The sequence below is a fragment of the Phyllobates terribilis genome, unplaced genomic scaffold (assembly GCF_046119375.1).
Source record: "Phyllobates terribilis strain yellow unplaced genomic scaffold, ASM4611937v1 Scaffold_7__3_contigs__length_470593459, whole genome shotgun sequence".
Taxonomy (NCBI): Eukaryota; Metazoa; Chordata; class Amphibia; order Anura; family Dendrobatidae; genus Phyllobates; species Phyllobates terribilis.
Genome location: NW_027362767.1, coordinates 223,430,457 through 223,445,885, shown reverse-complemented (window position 1 = coordinate 223,445,885; position 15,429 = coordinate 223,430,457). Strand labels below are relative to the sequence as shown.

Below are 15,429 nucleotides of genomic sequence, written 5' to 3'. Positions count from 1 at the left end.
AAGTGTGCAGATCGTTACCAGGAGGTGGCACAGTGCAGTTCACAGATTCATCTTAATTTATGCAGTGGCAAATCTAGGTTTTTCTGTATGCGGGACAAAAATATAGTTTGGCTTCCCCTACTATAAACAGCTTAAGCCGTTTGAGTAGTTGTCATGTAACTGCTCATATGTGGTTTGCATATTTTCAGTAAAGTGCCGACTAGCGGCTCTTCCTAATTCTCTCAATGTTAAAGAGGTTGTCCACTACTTTATCATTGATGACCTATCACTAGGATAGGTCATCAATGCCTCACCTGTCAGGGTCCAACACCCGGCACCCCTGCCGATCACCTGCTCTCGGCGGCAGCCGCTGGCCGGAGATCCTCAATTGCGGAGCTGCTCAGTCTTATGATAGTGGACGTGGCCTGGGAACTGCACATCTGCATAGTATTGATTTTAATTTTTTCATCTCCGGCCAGCAGCTACCACTGGCACAAAGAACAGCTGCCGGGGTTTAGACCCCGAACGATTAGACATTGATGACCTATCCTAAGGATAGATCATTGGTAAAGTAGTGGACAACCTCTTTAAAGCGCACCTGTCAACAGGATTATGCTCATTAAACTACATACACTGTCAGGTGGGCGACATTACACTGATTAAAATGATACCTTGGTTGATGAAATCCGTGCAGTGGTTCTTGTGTAATCTTTACTTTCAGTTTGGAGATAATGATATGCTCGTGCTTCAGGGCGGCCTGTGGGGGGCGCTCTATCTGATGCTCTGCTTATGTATTCATCTGTATTCTCTTATGACAGCTCACTGATTCTTCACTGACCTGCCTCCTATTTTACCTAGCCCCGCACTACTAGATGCATTATGTAAAGTAGGAGGCAGGTCAGTGAAGGCACCGTGATCTGTCATAAGAGCGTACAGATGAATATGTAAGCTGAGCACCAGATAGAGCGCCCCCCACAGGCTGCCCCAGAGCACGAGCATATCATTATCTCCAAACTGAAAGTAAAGATTACACAAGAACCACAGCACGGATTTCCTCAACCAAGGTATCATATTAATCAGTGTAATGTCACCCACCTGACAGTGTATGTAGTTTACTGAGCACAATCCCGCTGACAAGTGCGCTTTAAGTGAAATAATACAGTCTCTGATTCATTCAGAGAAGAAGGAATTTGCCACATGAAGTATGAAAATCACACGTGAGTTGTCGTGATACCTTCTGAAACCAACAAGCACAGTCGAATCCTGACAGTGAATATATTACACTCTGTTTGGCATGTTGCACTAACATAAATTCAGTAACCCTTAACTTGTCAAATGGCACAATACTTTAGTAACATACAGCAGTGTTCAAAATAATCGCAGTCCAATATGACTCACCAGATTAATCACTGTTTTCGGTATAAATTATATCACCACACTTCAAACAATTTACCAGTTGGTTCAGTAGATTGTTAGAAAACCACCAGACTACGCATTGATGATCTGCAGGTTTTTGAGTCTGTGTATGTGAATAATAAATTGAAAGGAGATGTGTTCAAAATAATAGCAGTGTGGAGTTCAGTTAGTGCGGTCAATCATTCTGTGAAGCAACCGGATGTGAATCAGGTGGCCCTTATTTAAGGGTGAAGCCAGCACATGTTGTACATGGATTTCTCCTTGAAAGCCTGAGAAATATGGGTCATTTGAGACATTATTCATAAGAACAGCGTAATTTGATTAAAAAGTTGATTAGAGACGGTAAAACTTATAAAGAAGTGCAGACAATGATCGGCTGTTCAGCTAAAATGATCTCCAATGCTTTAAAATGGAAAGAAAAACCAGAGAGATGTGGAAGAAAACGGAAGACAACCATTTGAATGGATTGAAGAATAGCCAGAATGGCAAAGGCTTAGCCAATAATTAGCTCCAGGATGATCACAGACAGTTTCAAGTTACCTGTGAGTACTATGACAGTTAGAAGAAGCCTGTGTGAAGCTAATCTCTTAGCAAGAAGTCCCCGCAAAGTCCCACTGCTAAAAAAAATGACATGTACTGAAGCAAATACAATTTGCCAAAGAACACATCAACTGGCCTAAAGAGAAGTGGAAAAACATTTTGTGAACTGATGAAAGTAAAATTGTTCTTTTTGGGTCCAGGGGCCGCAGACAACCCCCAAACTCTGCATTCAAGCCACGGTACACTCCTCTGAAGACGGTGAAGCATGGTGGTGGAAGCATCATGATATGGGCATGTTTCTCTTACAATGGTGCCAGACCTATTTGCCGCATACCAGGGATCATGGACCAGTTTGCACATATTAAAATACTTGAAGAGGTCATGCTGCCTTACGCTGAAGAGGATATGCCCTTGAAATGGGTGTTTCAACAAGACAATGACCCTAAACACACCAGTAAACAAGCAAAATCTTGGTTACAGTCCAACAAAACTGAGGTTCTGGAGTGGCCAGCCCAATCCCTGAACCTTAAAATGATAGAACACTTGTGGGGTGACCTAAAAAATGCAGTTTCTGAGGCAAAGCCTACAAATGCCAAAAAGTTGTGGAATGTAGTCAAAGCATCCTGGCCTGGAATAACAGGTGACAGGTGCCAGAAGTTGGGTGACTCTATGCAACATAGATGTGAAGCAGTTCTAAAAAACTGTGGGTATACAACTAAATATTAGGTTACTGATTCACAGGAATGCTAAATCCTAAAAAAAGTACATATTGTGAGTTTCTAAAGACAAATGCAGACACTGTTTTTTTTTTTTTTTTTTTTTAGAACAGCCCAATGTTCATTTTTTGTTATTTTATGTAAAGTAGTTAAAAATTAAATACAGGTCTCTTCATGTTTTGAATTAGAAAACAATGTGCAATGTTCCCAACGCTGGAAATAAAAACTAGTATAAAGATTGTGTTTAAGGCTGTGTGCCCACTATGCGTTTTTCAAGCGTTTTTGCTGCGGAATTTCCCCAGCGTAAACGCTTGCAAAACGCTTGGTAATCCATGCCCCATGATCCCCAATGAAAATCTGCATGTTCTGTGCCTATGCTGCGGAATTTTCCGCTGCGGATTTTCCTTGCGGAAAAATCCGCAGCATGTCCATTATTTGTGTGTTTCTGCATTTGAAAAACGCAAGTCAAATCCGCATGTAAAAACGCTGCAAAAACGCATGTAAAATCCGCTTTACTGCCAAGAACATGCAGAAAAGCTGCAGAAATTCTCTGCCTTATTTCTGTATCGTGGGCACATACCCTAACTCACGCCCCAGAAATCAACCCCAGCCCTATTACCCCACTGCCACCGCTACAGGGCAGTGGGAAGAGCGAGGCTAAGCACCAGAATTGGCGCATCCTATGGATGCGCCATTTCTGGGGCGGCTGACGGCTGGTGTTTCTAGCCTGGGAGGGAGCCAATATTCATGGCACCCTTCCTGGGCTATTAATATCAGCCCCCAGCTGTCTGCCTAGCCTTTGCTAGCTATTAAAATAGGGGGAACCCCACATCATTTTTTGGGGGGGGGTCCTCCATTTTAATAGCTAGTAAAGGCTAGGTGTTCAGCTGGGGGCTGATATTAGTAGCCTGGGAAGCTCCGTGGGTATTACCCCCTTCCCAGGCGTCAAACATCTGCCCCAGCCGTCTGCTTAACCTCCGCTAGAGACTAAAATTACGGGGAACCCCACGCCAATTTTTTTTTTAATAAATCCTTTATTTTAACACTAAATGACAAGTACAGTAATCAACACTATCACTGTACTTCTTACATAGAAACATGTCAGTCACATATCTATCTAATCTATGTGTGATGCTCTATTCTGTCTGTTATAAATTGTCGGGTACAGATGCTGAATTGCCGGCCGGCTTTTTTAAAGAGATGGTGCAAGAAAACACTATTATTTTTTTTAATAAATCCTTTAACACTAAATGACAAGTACAGTAATCAACACTGTCACTGTACTTCATATATATGTGACTGACATGTTTCTATCTATCTAATCTATGTGTGATGCTCTATTCTTTCTGTTCTAAATTGTCGGGTACTGGTGTATGCCGCTGCCGAATTGCCGGCCGGCTTTTTTAAAGAGAGCGTCTTCTGAGCAGTTTGTCAGCTTTTGGACACCTTTGAGGGTGTTTTCTATGTGTTTTTCTTTGCCTGCCATTGGTTTTAACGGTGTTCGACGGTGTTCTACGAACAGTTCCATGAACATCCCGGTGTTCGACGAACCGAACCCGAACACTACGGGGGTGGCTCAACACTATTATTGACACTACTGTAGGTAGGTCTATTACGGCATTAGCCGGATTACTCCTGACATATGTTTACCCTGGTGTTCTAGATTCTTTGAGACATTTATTTTTGACGTCTGCGAGCGCGGTAGTATGTACTCCATTCACTACGTTTATCCCCACAGGCAGGTGATCACACGAAACCTGCTCTACTACCAGCAGCTGCATTTCTTCTACCAATTGTATAGCGCGAGTGGGTGGTGATTTTTAATTATTTGATTAAGGAATAAAATTGGTTGGTGACAGTATTTACGCACAATGTGATCATGGGTTACCCATGGTAAGCTGGTGAAGATCCCCATTTCTGCCATCTTGATGCTCCATGACTTACAACTATACACTTCAGGATTGTTTTATTGCAGTATATCATACATTGTATATTGATCGTCGTCTGCTGAATTGCCCACTATAATTGGGGTACGTTTTCATCATCAGCATGTGTTACCTGGTTTGGGGCCTACACAGATGTGCTGAACCCCGTGCTACACCTCTGGGTAGGTGCACCTAGAAACCAATAGACCTTTACCACCTTGAGAATAAAATTCAGATTGTAATTAGAGGAAATCTTCTGTTTCTGTACAGAGCACGCAGGACACAAGATTTAGGAAGGAAAATGTTTTATTTACATTAAATAATTTAATCATTTACACCTGGAAATTACTATTATCAGCTCCTGATCTTACATCTATGTACAAAACCCAAGCACGGCACAATTTAACCAGCCTGCAGTATAATTCCTCTGCATATGCTGATCATTCTTAGATTGTGTGTGACATGCCGACATCTGCATTTAGGATGGTTTCCATGTTCTATATGACAGATCATATCGAACATGGAAACCATCCTAAATGCATATATGCCGGTCAGGTTCAGCTTTGTGTATGGAGACTCTCCAGCTTAGTTATATAGAGTATGAGATTAAACTTAAAAAAAAAAAAAAAAACATACACACAGGAGGCTTTAAAAAAATTGTACTGACCTATTCCCCCGTTGTCACTCCACCTCCAGTGTTGCCCGGTTCCCCCACCAGTCTTCATTTTTTACTTTTCCATTGGACACCGCTGTGGCTGTCCACCCTGAAGAGCAAGCACAGAACCAGTGGTGGACCCAGACAGCACCGAAAGACGAGTGATAGGAGATCAGTAGGTGAATACAAATATATGGACTGTTAAAAATATATATATCAGGAGTGGACACAAACATGGCTACCGGTAATTAAAAAGTTCCATTTTCCAAGGCACTTAGTGCATGATAGAAAGCTGACTGCACATCTGCCAGTGTCAGTAGACATCTACACCAAGCAAGGATAAGCACCAGTTCGGAGAGGAGCTTGTCTTGCAGCTACTTATTTTGTGGGGGAGGAAGGTGAGGTATCGGATTGTTTTAACTAAGGCAGGATTCACACAGTAGTGACTGGCAATGGGTCTCCCGACCCAAACTTGACAGTCTCTTCATATATGTCTAAGAGACTGTTGAGTTTGGGTCTGGAGACCTGCGGCCAGTCCAGGAATCACAGACTGCGACATACAGATGTGTGAATGCGGCCGAAAAATTATTGGGGACTGAAGCATGTAACAGTATGCAAAATTTTTTATTACACTCTGAAACAATATTGAAAAATAATAGTCAGCAGTTATGACTAAATACAATTTTGCGTCTCCACGGTAACAGACTACAAACAAATCCGAGTAGTCTGAACACTGCAGTCACTTCTCTGTAACCTAGGTATGACTGCAGAAGCAGGCTACCCACATGGGGGTGTGAATGCAGCCCAAGAACAAACCCGGTGTCACGGGTGTGTGATACCATACGATACGATACACTTTAATCGAGGGAAATTACAGAACATAGACTTGAATTACAACATTATACAACAGTAGACACGGATTGGCAGTGGCTGTCTCATCCCGGATTCAACAACCTCATAGGCATGTATGAGGGTGTCAAATTCTTGTCAGGTAACCCGCGGCCGGTCCATGCAACGCACTGCATACGCGCATCTGTGAATCCGGGCAACGTTTGCTACCATGGAGAAACAGGTTTGCATAGGAGCTGTATCCACAAACCAGTAGCAGATTTTTAGGAAAAACCATGTACATGGTTATGAATATATTATTCTAGCATGCCTTATTGGAAACATATTGGATCCCTGCATGAATATTTGTATTGGTCATTGTTTTACACTAAATAAATATTAAAAGAAGTTTCCTATGACACTTTTTTTTTACAGACAGGTTATGAAAGTAAGTTCGGCAGGGTTTATCCCCTCCATGATTAAAAAAAGAAGGGCTCCTCCAAGACCTCTTTCTTGGCCAGATAGCAGGATGCTCCCATTCCAGGAGACGGACCCTGTATGCCCATCAGTCTCTATGGCCAATAACAATTAATAACATGGCCTCCAATTCTCAGCAACAATGATGATACCACAGGTTGGACCCGATCAATCTTGCGGACTTAGGGTCTGATTCAGACATTAGTGATTTTTCTGATACACCAAATACTGACCGATTTTTCATCAGTGTTTGGTCAGTGTCAGATTTTATTGTATGCAAAAAAATTAAACTGATGAAGGTTTCTCCAGCTTCTTCTATCTTACTGTCCGTGAATAATGCACAGTACACGGATGGCATCTGATTTTTTCACGGGCCCATAGACTTCCATTGGCAAGTTTGATCTAATCAAAATCCAACTTGTCTTTTGGAGAAGACCACTCGGTCCGCAAAAATAAACATACATGTGACCGCCCCGTAGGCTGTAAAGTTTGTGAGTGTGTCGTCCCATTGGTTCATTTTTTTGGTTGCAGGTGTACGGAGTATATTCTATAAGGATCATATCCTAGTCCATGAGACTTCATTGGGAACACGGTTTCCTAACCAAGGTTCTAGTTGGAAATTCACAACCACAAGATCTGTCCCTTTTATAGTAGTGAGAAATTTGCATGGCCTCCATATTGGGGCAAGGATCCTCCACGGCAAGAAGGTTCGAAATGAGGACATTTCTGTGCAATGATGAAACATATTTTCCTTTCTTTCTCAAAGTCTCTTTGTTGGTTCTTTTTAAAGGTTATTTTTTCCCGCTCCTCAGATCAGTCTTTCTGTGGGTGGCAGCTTGAGGACATTCCACATTTCTACTCGAGCTCCGTCCTTTTCTTGACGGCTTGGACTGTAAGTCCCTTGCGTCGCTCTCTTTTTCCTCATTGCTACCATAACTATCGCAATCACAATTAGTAATATGAAGAGCATCCCTGTTCCTATAGCCGACCCGAGCAGAGTGGAGACCTCGACTTTTCGGATCAAACGTGGCTTCTGCATAGAACATAGAAGGGTGAATACAACTTGCAAAATCAAGAGTACACAATGGTAGGACAGCTGCAAAGGGGGTCCCTCACTCTGGTAGACCCATCATGCCGGTGTATCACATGGATAGTCCAATGATTTGTGTAATGTTTCATGTCTGCTGCAGGGAAATGATAATTCTTGTTGGTCGGTCCTCCTGCACAGCTTATCCCAGCTATTGCCTGCGGTCTCATTAGTGGACCTAATGTATTATTCTCATCACCTAGTAAGAACCTCCACCTCTGTCATGTCAGTACTCCCATTAAAGAAAACCTGTCAGCAGGTGTTTAGACCCCAGACTAAAGTCATCTATATGCAGTAAGGTCCTTATGATGTTCGAGAGCCGGACAATTGATCTGCGCATGCAGTGCTCCAGGAATGGTGCGAAGTCTCGGGGCAAAGAAACAAGTCCGTGAGAGGAAGGCAGTGGTGGGCTGGGAAAGTGGGAGAGGGGCCATAGAGCCCCCTGCACCTGCGGCTCCTTTATATGAAAATTTACCAATAGATTTCTATAAAATGGAAGCATGAAAGTTTCTAAAAGAAAGTTATGGACGTCTTCAGGATAAGGGCAGGTTCACACAAGTGTATAAAAAATCGTTTAGAGATTCATCCAGAAAAGTGGATTGTTTTTCTCACTTGTCATCCATATACAATTCAGTTATTTTACAGCAGCAGTTAATATAGAAGTTGTCCACTACTTGGACAACTCCTTGTCATCCCCCACACTTGGCCCCGATAAAATTAAAAAAGCTTTTACACCCCTCCCATGCTGGCGCTGTTCCCGCGGTGTCGGCACTTGCTCTCCCCGGGGCTCCCGTGATGCTGTTGTCCGCCTCCTGTCGAATTGAACATGAAGATGAAGTCAGAGGTCGGCCGCAGCCCGGACGTCCTCTTCATGTTCGATTTATTCGAAGACTGAGACTGTGACGCCAGCGCTGATTGGACGCCGGGGTCATGTGTCACAACAACCACACGGGAGCCCCGGGACCGCGAGTGCTGACATCGCTGGAGCGGCGCCAGCACGGGGGGTGAGTACAAGGTTTTTCATTTTATCGGGGTGAAACCTTTAGTTCAAGAATGGGTTGTCCAAGTAGTGTATAACCCCTTTAATCATTTACACTTTCCCTATGTTATAGAATCCCAATGTATCTGTAAAAATCGTATGCTTTACTGTGGCTCCGTACGGCACCAATAGACTTGAATGGCCGAGTCTCATCTGATTGACAGAAGAAACTAGTGCTTGCTGCGATTTTTTTCACACGCAGATTGTTTTTATTTTTTACGAACAGCACTTGGACCAAAAATACTGTATGGTTGTGTGAACGAGCCCTTACAGGGACTTTACATAAATGATGTTGGTTTGGGGTCTAAATACCTGCTGACAGGTTCTATGTAAAGGGATTGTCTGGTCAAAAGTGATAACTCTCCAGTCACTCTCCGGTATGAGACCCAGTAATGGAGGGTATGTATGTGTTATACATACCCCCGACCAGTGGGTGCAGCCTCGCTCTCCATACACTCGTATTGAGCGAGGCCACGTCTTCTAATCGCATGTGCCCACTGGCCGTCTGCGTCACTAGACGGGACGTGGCCTCGCTCCATACAAACTAATGGAGAGAGGCGCCACTGAATGGCTGGTGGTATGTATAACGTATACATAGCCTCCAGTCCCAAGTCTCATACTGGCGAACCCCTGCAGAGCACAATGTCTGCGCTGGGGGGGTGATTCATAAGTCTGCAGTCACACTTACCACTTTTGACCAGACAACCCCTTTAATCCCTGCCAAAGGATGGTAGATCACTGACAGGCCCCTACACAGAAGGATTGTTGCTTATGTGATCACCGTTTTCACTAGTAAAATTTAAAAAAAAAAAAAAGTATTTTTAAAAAATTGCAAAACATAAAAGTTTTAATTAAGTTATATAGTTAGGTAGGCTTTAGCTGCCTATCAGTATGGTCACCCAACATGTATGGAGCAGAACCGGCTCATGAGCCCCTTCCACGCTATGGTATACATCATTGTTCTTTAAGGGGTTAAAAATTACTACCATTGCTCCACGTGCCTCATCACAGCTTGTTAAGAAATTAGGGAGCGTTGAGTGTTCTTAATTCTTCTGGATTGCATTTTGAACATACTCTCGAATTTTTGCAGAATTTAACAAAATGCTTTGGTCAGACGCCCTGAGTGCAGCTTCTCTCCTAAATTTTACCTACCATAATTCTGCCATTTCAGAGATTTCCTGTACTGGCTCTAACACTGGCATGACCCACCTGGCAGGCGGCATAGGAAAGTGCTGCTGACTGCAGGTAAAAGCTGTTTTCGCTCAGGAGCTGCACCCCATCTGTTGGGATACACTGCCGTTTGTGTTGATCCTGGTCCAGCAGCCACGTCAGTAGTCCATGGCCACCAGACCAGAGCACTGTAAACCTCCTATCTGTGGCATCGCCAAATAGTAGGCTGGCGGGTCGTCGTGAAACACACACACGATGTCGCAGTAGCCTACTAATCAGAAGAGGATCTAGTTTGGTGGCCATGGACTACTGTCATGGCTGCTGGACCAGGGTCGTGCAAATCTTTTTGCTCAACTCGAATTGCAGTAAAATAATTTTTATCGAGTACTTCTTGGCGTTGCATGGGTATTATAAAAAAATATGACCCAATATTACTCCTCTACAAAGACGAGTAGGTGACCCCATAATATAAAATGTCACATTAGACCAACAGCATTGAAGATGCAGATTAAGGCCCCCGTCACACATCCGTATAATACAGGTGCCGGTGGCATCAGTGTTTTGGATCAGTGTGCCGTCCGTTTTTTTCCCTGTATGGCCTAAGAATAATCAATTCCAAAGCTTCTCCTAGACTTTGCAATGTTAAACACGTACAGCACACGGATGACACACGGATGGGGTCAATGTGCTGCACGTGTTTTGCCCGACCCATAGACATGTATTGGCCCTGGTCATCCATGCTGCTGGTGAAAAACGGACGTGTGCAGCACCATAGATTATAATGGGTGGAAAAAACAGACGCTGCAAACACGGACGTGTGACGGGGCCTTACACAAATGTATTTTCTGTTAGTTTTTTTTTCTAGAGTTCATTCATTTGCTGTTGCATTTGGCAGTTTATTTACACGGTAACATGAACGGTGGGCATTGCCCTTTTCTTACAATACAAAATATACAAACCCATTATTGTACAGTTTATACATAGGCATTTACAGAGATTACAACCAACCAGTGTACATACAGCTATATACTCGAATACATCCATGTACTAAACTCTGCTAGTATGAAGCCTCGCGTACATGGCAATTTTCCATATGGATCAGCATCGCAGTTGTGTCGTACCTCCATCATAGGATAACTTTTGTTGGCCACAGTTCTGTTTTCGGTATGTTATCTGTTTTTTGTGAATATTTGGAGACCTATGGAGGTATAGTATTGACCCATCATCCATGCAATACAGATCCTGGCTGTGACTATGTCCATGAGGCTTAGCTATCATACCAGGGACATATAGTTAGTAGGACGCAGCATCACATTGTTCCTGGGTCATCTCACACACAAACTGAGTAAAGTCACCCTCCAGAGACAACATTTTAGAATTGATCGGGTGCATGGAGTCACATTACCTTTTGCACCCCCTCTGCCTTTTGCCGTTTTAGGGTCCTGAAGAATTGGGCTAAGTGCTTTTCAGACTACAGAGTGGGCTGCGATCCACGGTAGAGGGGTGCAAATATAGGGCTCCAGGCAACAAGACATGATATGCGAGTATATAACTGGAGGGTTTATAGTAAACCAATTTTTATTTATTTATTTGGTCTACAATAAATTAGTTCAGCTCGTTACCACCAATGACCCCGTGGCTGTCGACAGCGCGTTACATAAAGGCGCGGATGATAAAACTTGAACTCCACAAGGGATTTGAGTCTAATTAAAAACATAAAAAATATATATATGGACAGCATAATATAAAATCCAGTGTAATATGACCATGTAATAATTTCATAAAAAGCAGCCAGAAATACAAGTGGTTGGATTAGTGCACGGTCAGATATGGGAGGCCTATAAGGACCGAGACACAGATTGGCAGACACAACCATTGCACAAGAACGGCTCAGTTTCTTGGCAACCATAAATTCTTAAAGGGAATGTGTCACTGGAAAACGGCCCATTGTTTAAATCAGGTTTTTATACTAAACTTATCACTGTAGAACAAAAAATCATAACCCTTGCCTTTTTCACTTTAGACTTTAATACTAGACTCGTTCTGTTCTGTACAGATCACTTTTCGGCAAAGTTATTGCAGACAGGATAACAATTGATCGTTTCCAATAGGTGATGTCAAAGCTCACCACCTCCTCCTCCCTTCACTATGACCTTTGCCCGGATTAGCGCATGTTCAAAAAACAGGGTTATTGCTGCTAATAATGTCCATGTAAAGAACAGGAAGTAGGAGTCTAACCTTAGGCCTAGTGGCCAGTGTGAATAATGCAACTTCTATTTTTTTTCTTCATATAGATAGTGAGATGAAAAAAAAAACCACTATACTAATTAAAAATATATACCGTATATTTTTTACACAAAAATGAGATTTAGACAATTGGTCTGTTTCTGATAACACATTCCCTATAAGGTAAATCTCAATGAGTGATATAAATTAGGACTAAATATTAGGTAAATTAGGTAAAAATCTAAACTGCATTATTTAATATCTAGAGCAATCTATGGATATGTTCACAAGCAGCTGGTAAAAGCCGCAGTAGCCCTGAGCAGTGATGGTCTTTTAAAAGGGAACCTGACACTTGGTTCATGCTGCCCAAACCATGGTCAAACTGTCTGAGAGCCGGGCTCTGCAGCAAGGTACAAGCCGGGCTCTGCAGCAAGGTACAGGCCGTCCCCAAGTCACAAACATCAGAGTCTTATAGCCAAGAATGTGAGTGTTCAACTAAATACTTACCTGTCTGGTCGCCTTGCTGCCACCATCCAGTCCTTTTATTTCCAGTCTCGTGCACTGCATCTCCAGCTTCTTAGGACTTCCGGCTGCGTCCAGGCCTCGGAGGTCACTGCGTGTTGTAAGGTCGTGAATTTAAGACACGCGCCATGACTTTAAGACGCGCAGTGACCTCTGAGGCCTGGACGTGGGCGGAGATGAGGCATGCAGTGCCAGAAAGAAGAGGACCGGTCAGCAAGCAGAGGGGTGGACAGAGAGGTGAGTGATGAGGTCTTAGTTGTTTTTTTTAAACCATATGCTGACCCTATATCTGTTCCAATTTACAAACAAATTCAACTTATGGACAACCCTATCTAGTTTGTAACCCAGGGACTGCCTGTATAACGCTCAGAGAAAAATATACTGTAGTTAGAAAATCCGGTTGGGCACCATAGCCAGAGAGTAAATTATCCTGGCTTCACCTCCGGCCAGCTCTTCGGAACGCTGATAGAGGTGATTGACAGGTCTGTCCCATAGCAAGAAACTTGTTAATTACCTGGAACGGCACTGGGAAGAGCCGGCCATGGCCAGTGCTGGGAAGAGCCGGCCATGGCCAGTGTCAGACTAGTTTCATCTCTGGCTATGAGCCCTGGAGCCTTGCAGAGAAAAATATACCTAAATGCAATTGTGCAGTCAGGCTCTGATTCATGCTGACCATGTTTTCGGCACCATGAATCGGATGACAGGCTTTCTTTAAATAGTAATTAATCTTTTAGATACCTGTTGATATCTTGTAGGCCCTGTAATTCTGTGCAGATGGGCGAGGGTCCAGGTCCTGAGAACCCCACCGATCGCTCAAAAAGACTTCTCAGAAGTCAGGGCTTTGGAGTCGGTAAGTCAAACCTCCGACTCCTCAATTTCGATGACTCTGACCCCCTCATACTCGGCTCATGTTTAAGTGATAAATTTACTGTCGCACAGATTCATCTCAGCTAAAAGTCCAGACCCTTAGATCAGGAATAGGACAGACATTTATAGGACATTTCAGAACTTTCCCAAATTTCTTATGAAAAAAAATATTCCCCACAAACTGCATTGAATTACTGTACCCAATTTATTATAGATTTTAGGAGTTGGAGTCATTTTATACCGACTCCACCAAAATGGACTCCGACTCCACAACCTTGTCAGAAGTATCAGCTCCTCCTCGAGTGCGCACAGAGCGGAGTACGGATACGATAGAATTCAATGACTAGTTATTGAATTCCTACTCCGGTATGTGTATTCGCTCCTGTCTCTTGAGCAAAACATTTTTAAGAGGTCTTTTGAATGATCGGTGGAGGTCTCGTGACCTGGACTCTCACCAATATGTACATAATTAAAGGGCCTACAACATTTATAAAAAAAAATTAAGCAATTAAATAGTAATTAAACTTTTGGACAAACCGCTGTTTTACTGGCGATACATTGTGGCCGATTGTACTGTGACTGATAACTTTGGTCACTTTCCGTACCAGTGTATGGACAGTGCTACATATAAGGCAGGAGAAATGGTGCTGTACATTGTTTCATTACGCTACGGCTAAAATGCGCAGTCCCAAGGCACAAAGAGGTTATAGTGGTCTTTCCAAGTAATAGAAAAATGTTATTATAAAAACTCAGGCACATCTAGAACCTCACGTTCCGGATAGTTCAAGTGTTCCAGATGCCTCGCCTGATAAGGGCTCTGGATTATCTGTGCACAGATCACAGAGGTTCATCATTGCTCCTATAGTGGTTTTATGGCTTCTAACCCATCCATTAGGCAAAATTGTTCCCCTGGAGTACCTCCAAAAGTCTTAGATTCCTCGTCCTGATGGTTAAATGGCCAGTAGAAAAGACCAGCCACCAAATACAAAGAGGAGCCAAACGTACTTCCAGGGCTGTGCCCGACCTTATGATGTATAATTCACCGTACAAACTTGTTTTCACCCTCTGCAGCAGCAGATTAGTCGTCCCCCGGACTTTAGTTCATATCAATCGCTCTTCAGGGGGCACTTTTAAGACACTATCCATTTCAAGCCGGGCACCGGCCACCTCTTGTTGGCTTGGACTGTATGTGCCTTCTGACTGTCTCCTCTTCCTTGCTGTCAGCGCAATGAAAATGCCCACAATAACAACCAGAAGCAAAACCCCACAAGATACAGGCACTGCAACTCCAAGGAGAGGGAAGGGGAAGGCCCAGGCGGCATTGCTTCTCTGCAAGAAATGAACAGCATATTATATCACAGAGGCCCTACCTGAGAGGTACAGTTGTATGGGTATAACAGCTGGGTAGAACACGGAAAAACAATATAATGTAGAAATATACAATAGTTTGGACTTAATTTGACTTGAACATAGACCTAACTAGAACTGGTCTTCTCAAAGGCATCTGCTGAATATGGACTTAAGAGAAAAGGGGTCAATGGCTCGTGTTAAAAGGAATCTGTCAGCAGGTCTTTGCTATTTAAACTGAAATCAGGCAGGGAGCCTAATTCCAGGGAAGTGTCACTTGCTCAGCAGCCTTTTCATAGTTTCAATACAATCAGTGTTTTATCAGCTGGAGATTTATCACCTAGAGGACTAGGTGTTGTGTGCCAGGCAGGCAGTCAGACTAATCTGTATAACCCCGCCCCCACCACTGATTGGCAGTTTGCTGACAGTGTGCACAAGAAGCTGCCAATCAGTGATGTGGGCGGGGTTGTAAACAGCTCATTAAGAGACCTGCTAGATCTGCAGCAGAGAAAACAGGGATTGTATCAGAGTGACAACAAGCAGCCCAGTAAGTGACACATCGCAGGAATCAGACTCTCTGCCCCTACCTAATGCAGCTCTTAGCAAAAATCAGCTGACAGATTCCTTTTAAAGAA

The 15,429-nt window shown here is 43.3% G+C and overlaps 1 protein-coding gene across 2 annotated transcripts in view; it reads right to left on the bottom strand.

Moving 5' to 3' along the window:
* Positions 1-4,919: 4,919 nt before the first annotated feature.
* CRB2 (crumbs cell polarity complex component 2) overlaps positions 4,920-15,429 on the bottom strand; it is a 119,487-nt gene continuing 108,977 nt past the window's right edge. Inside the window, exon 13 of one of the 2 annotated variants that reach the window (XM_073639754.1) lies at positions 4,920-7,569. In XM_073639754.1, the coding sequence (XP_073495855.1) occupies positions 7,345-7,569 (225 nt within the window). In that variant the 3' untranslated portion in view covers positions 4,920-7,344. Of the gene's footprint in view, positions 7,570-8,597; positions 14,777-15,429 lie in introns of those variants that run through there. The other variant, XM_073639753.1, reaches the window with a different exon arrangement.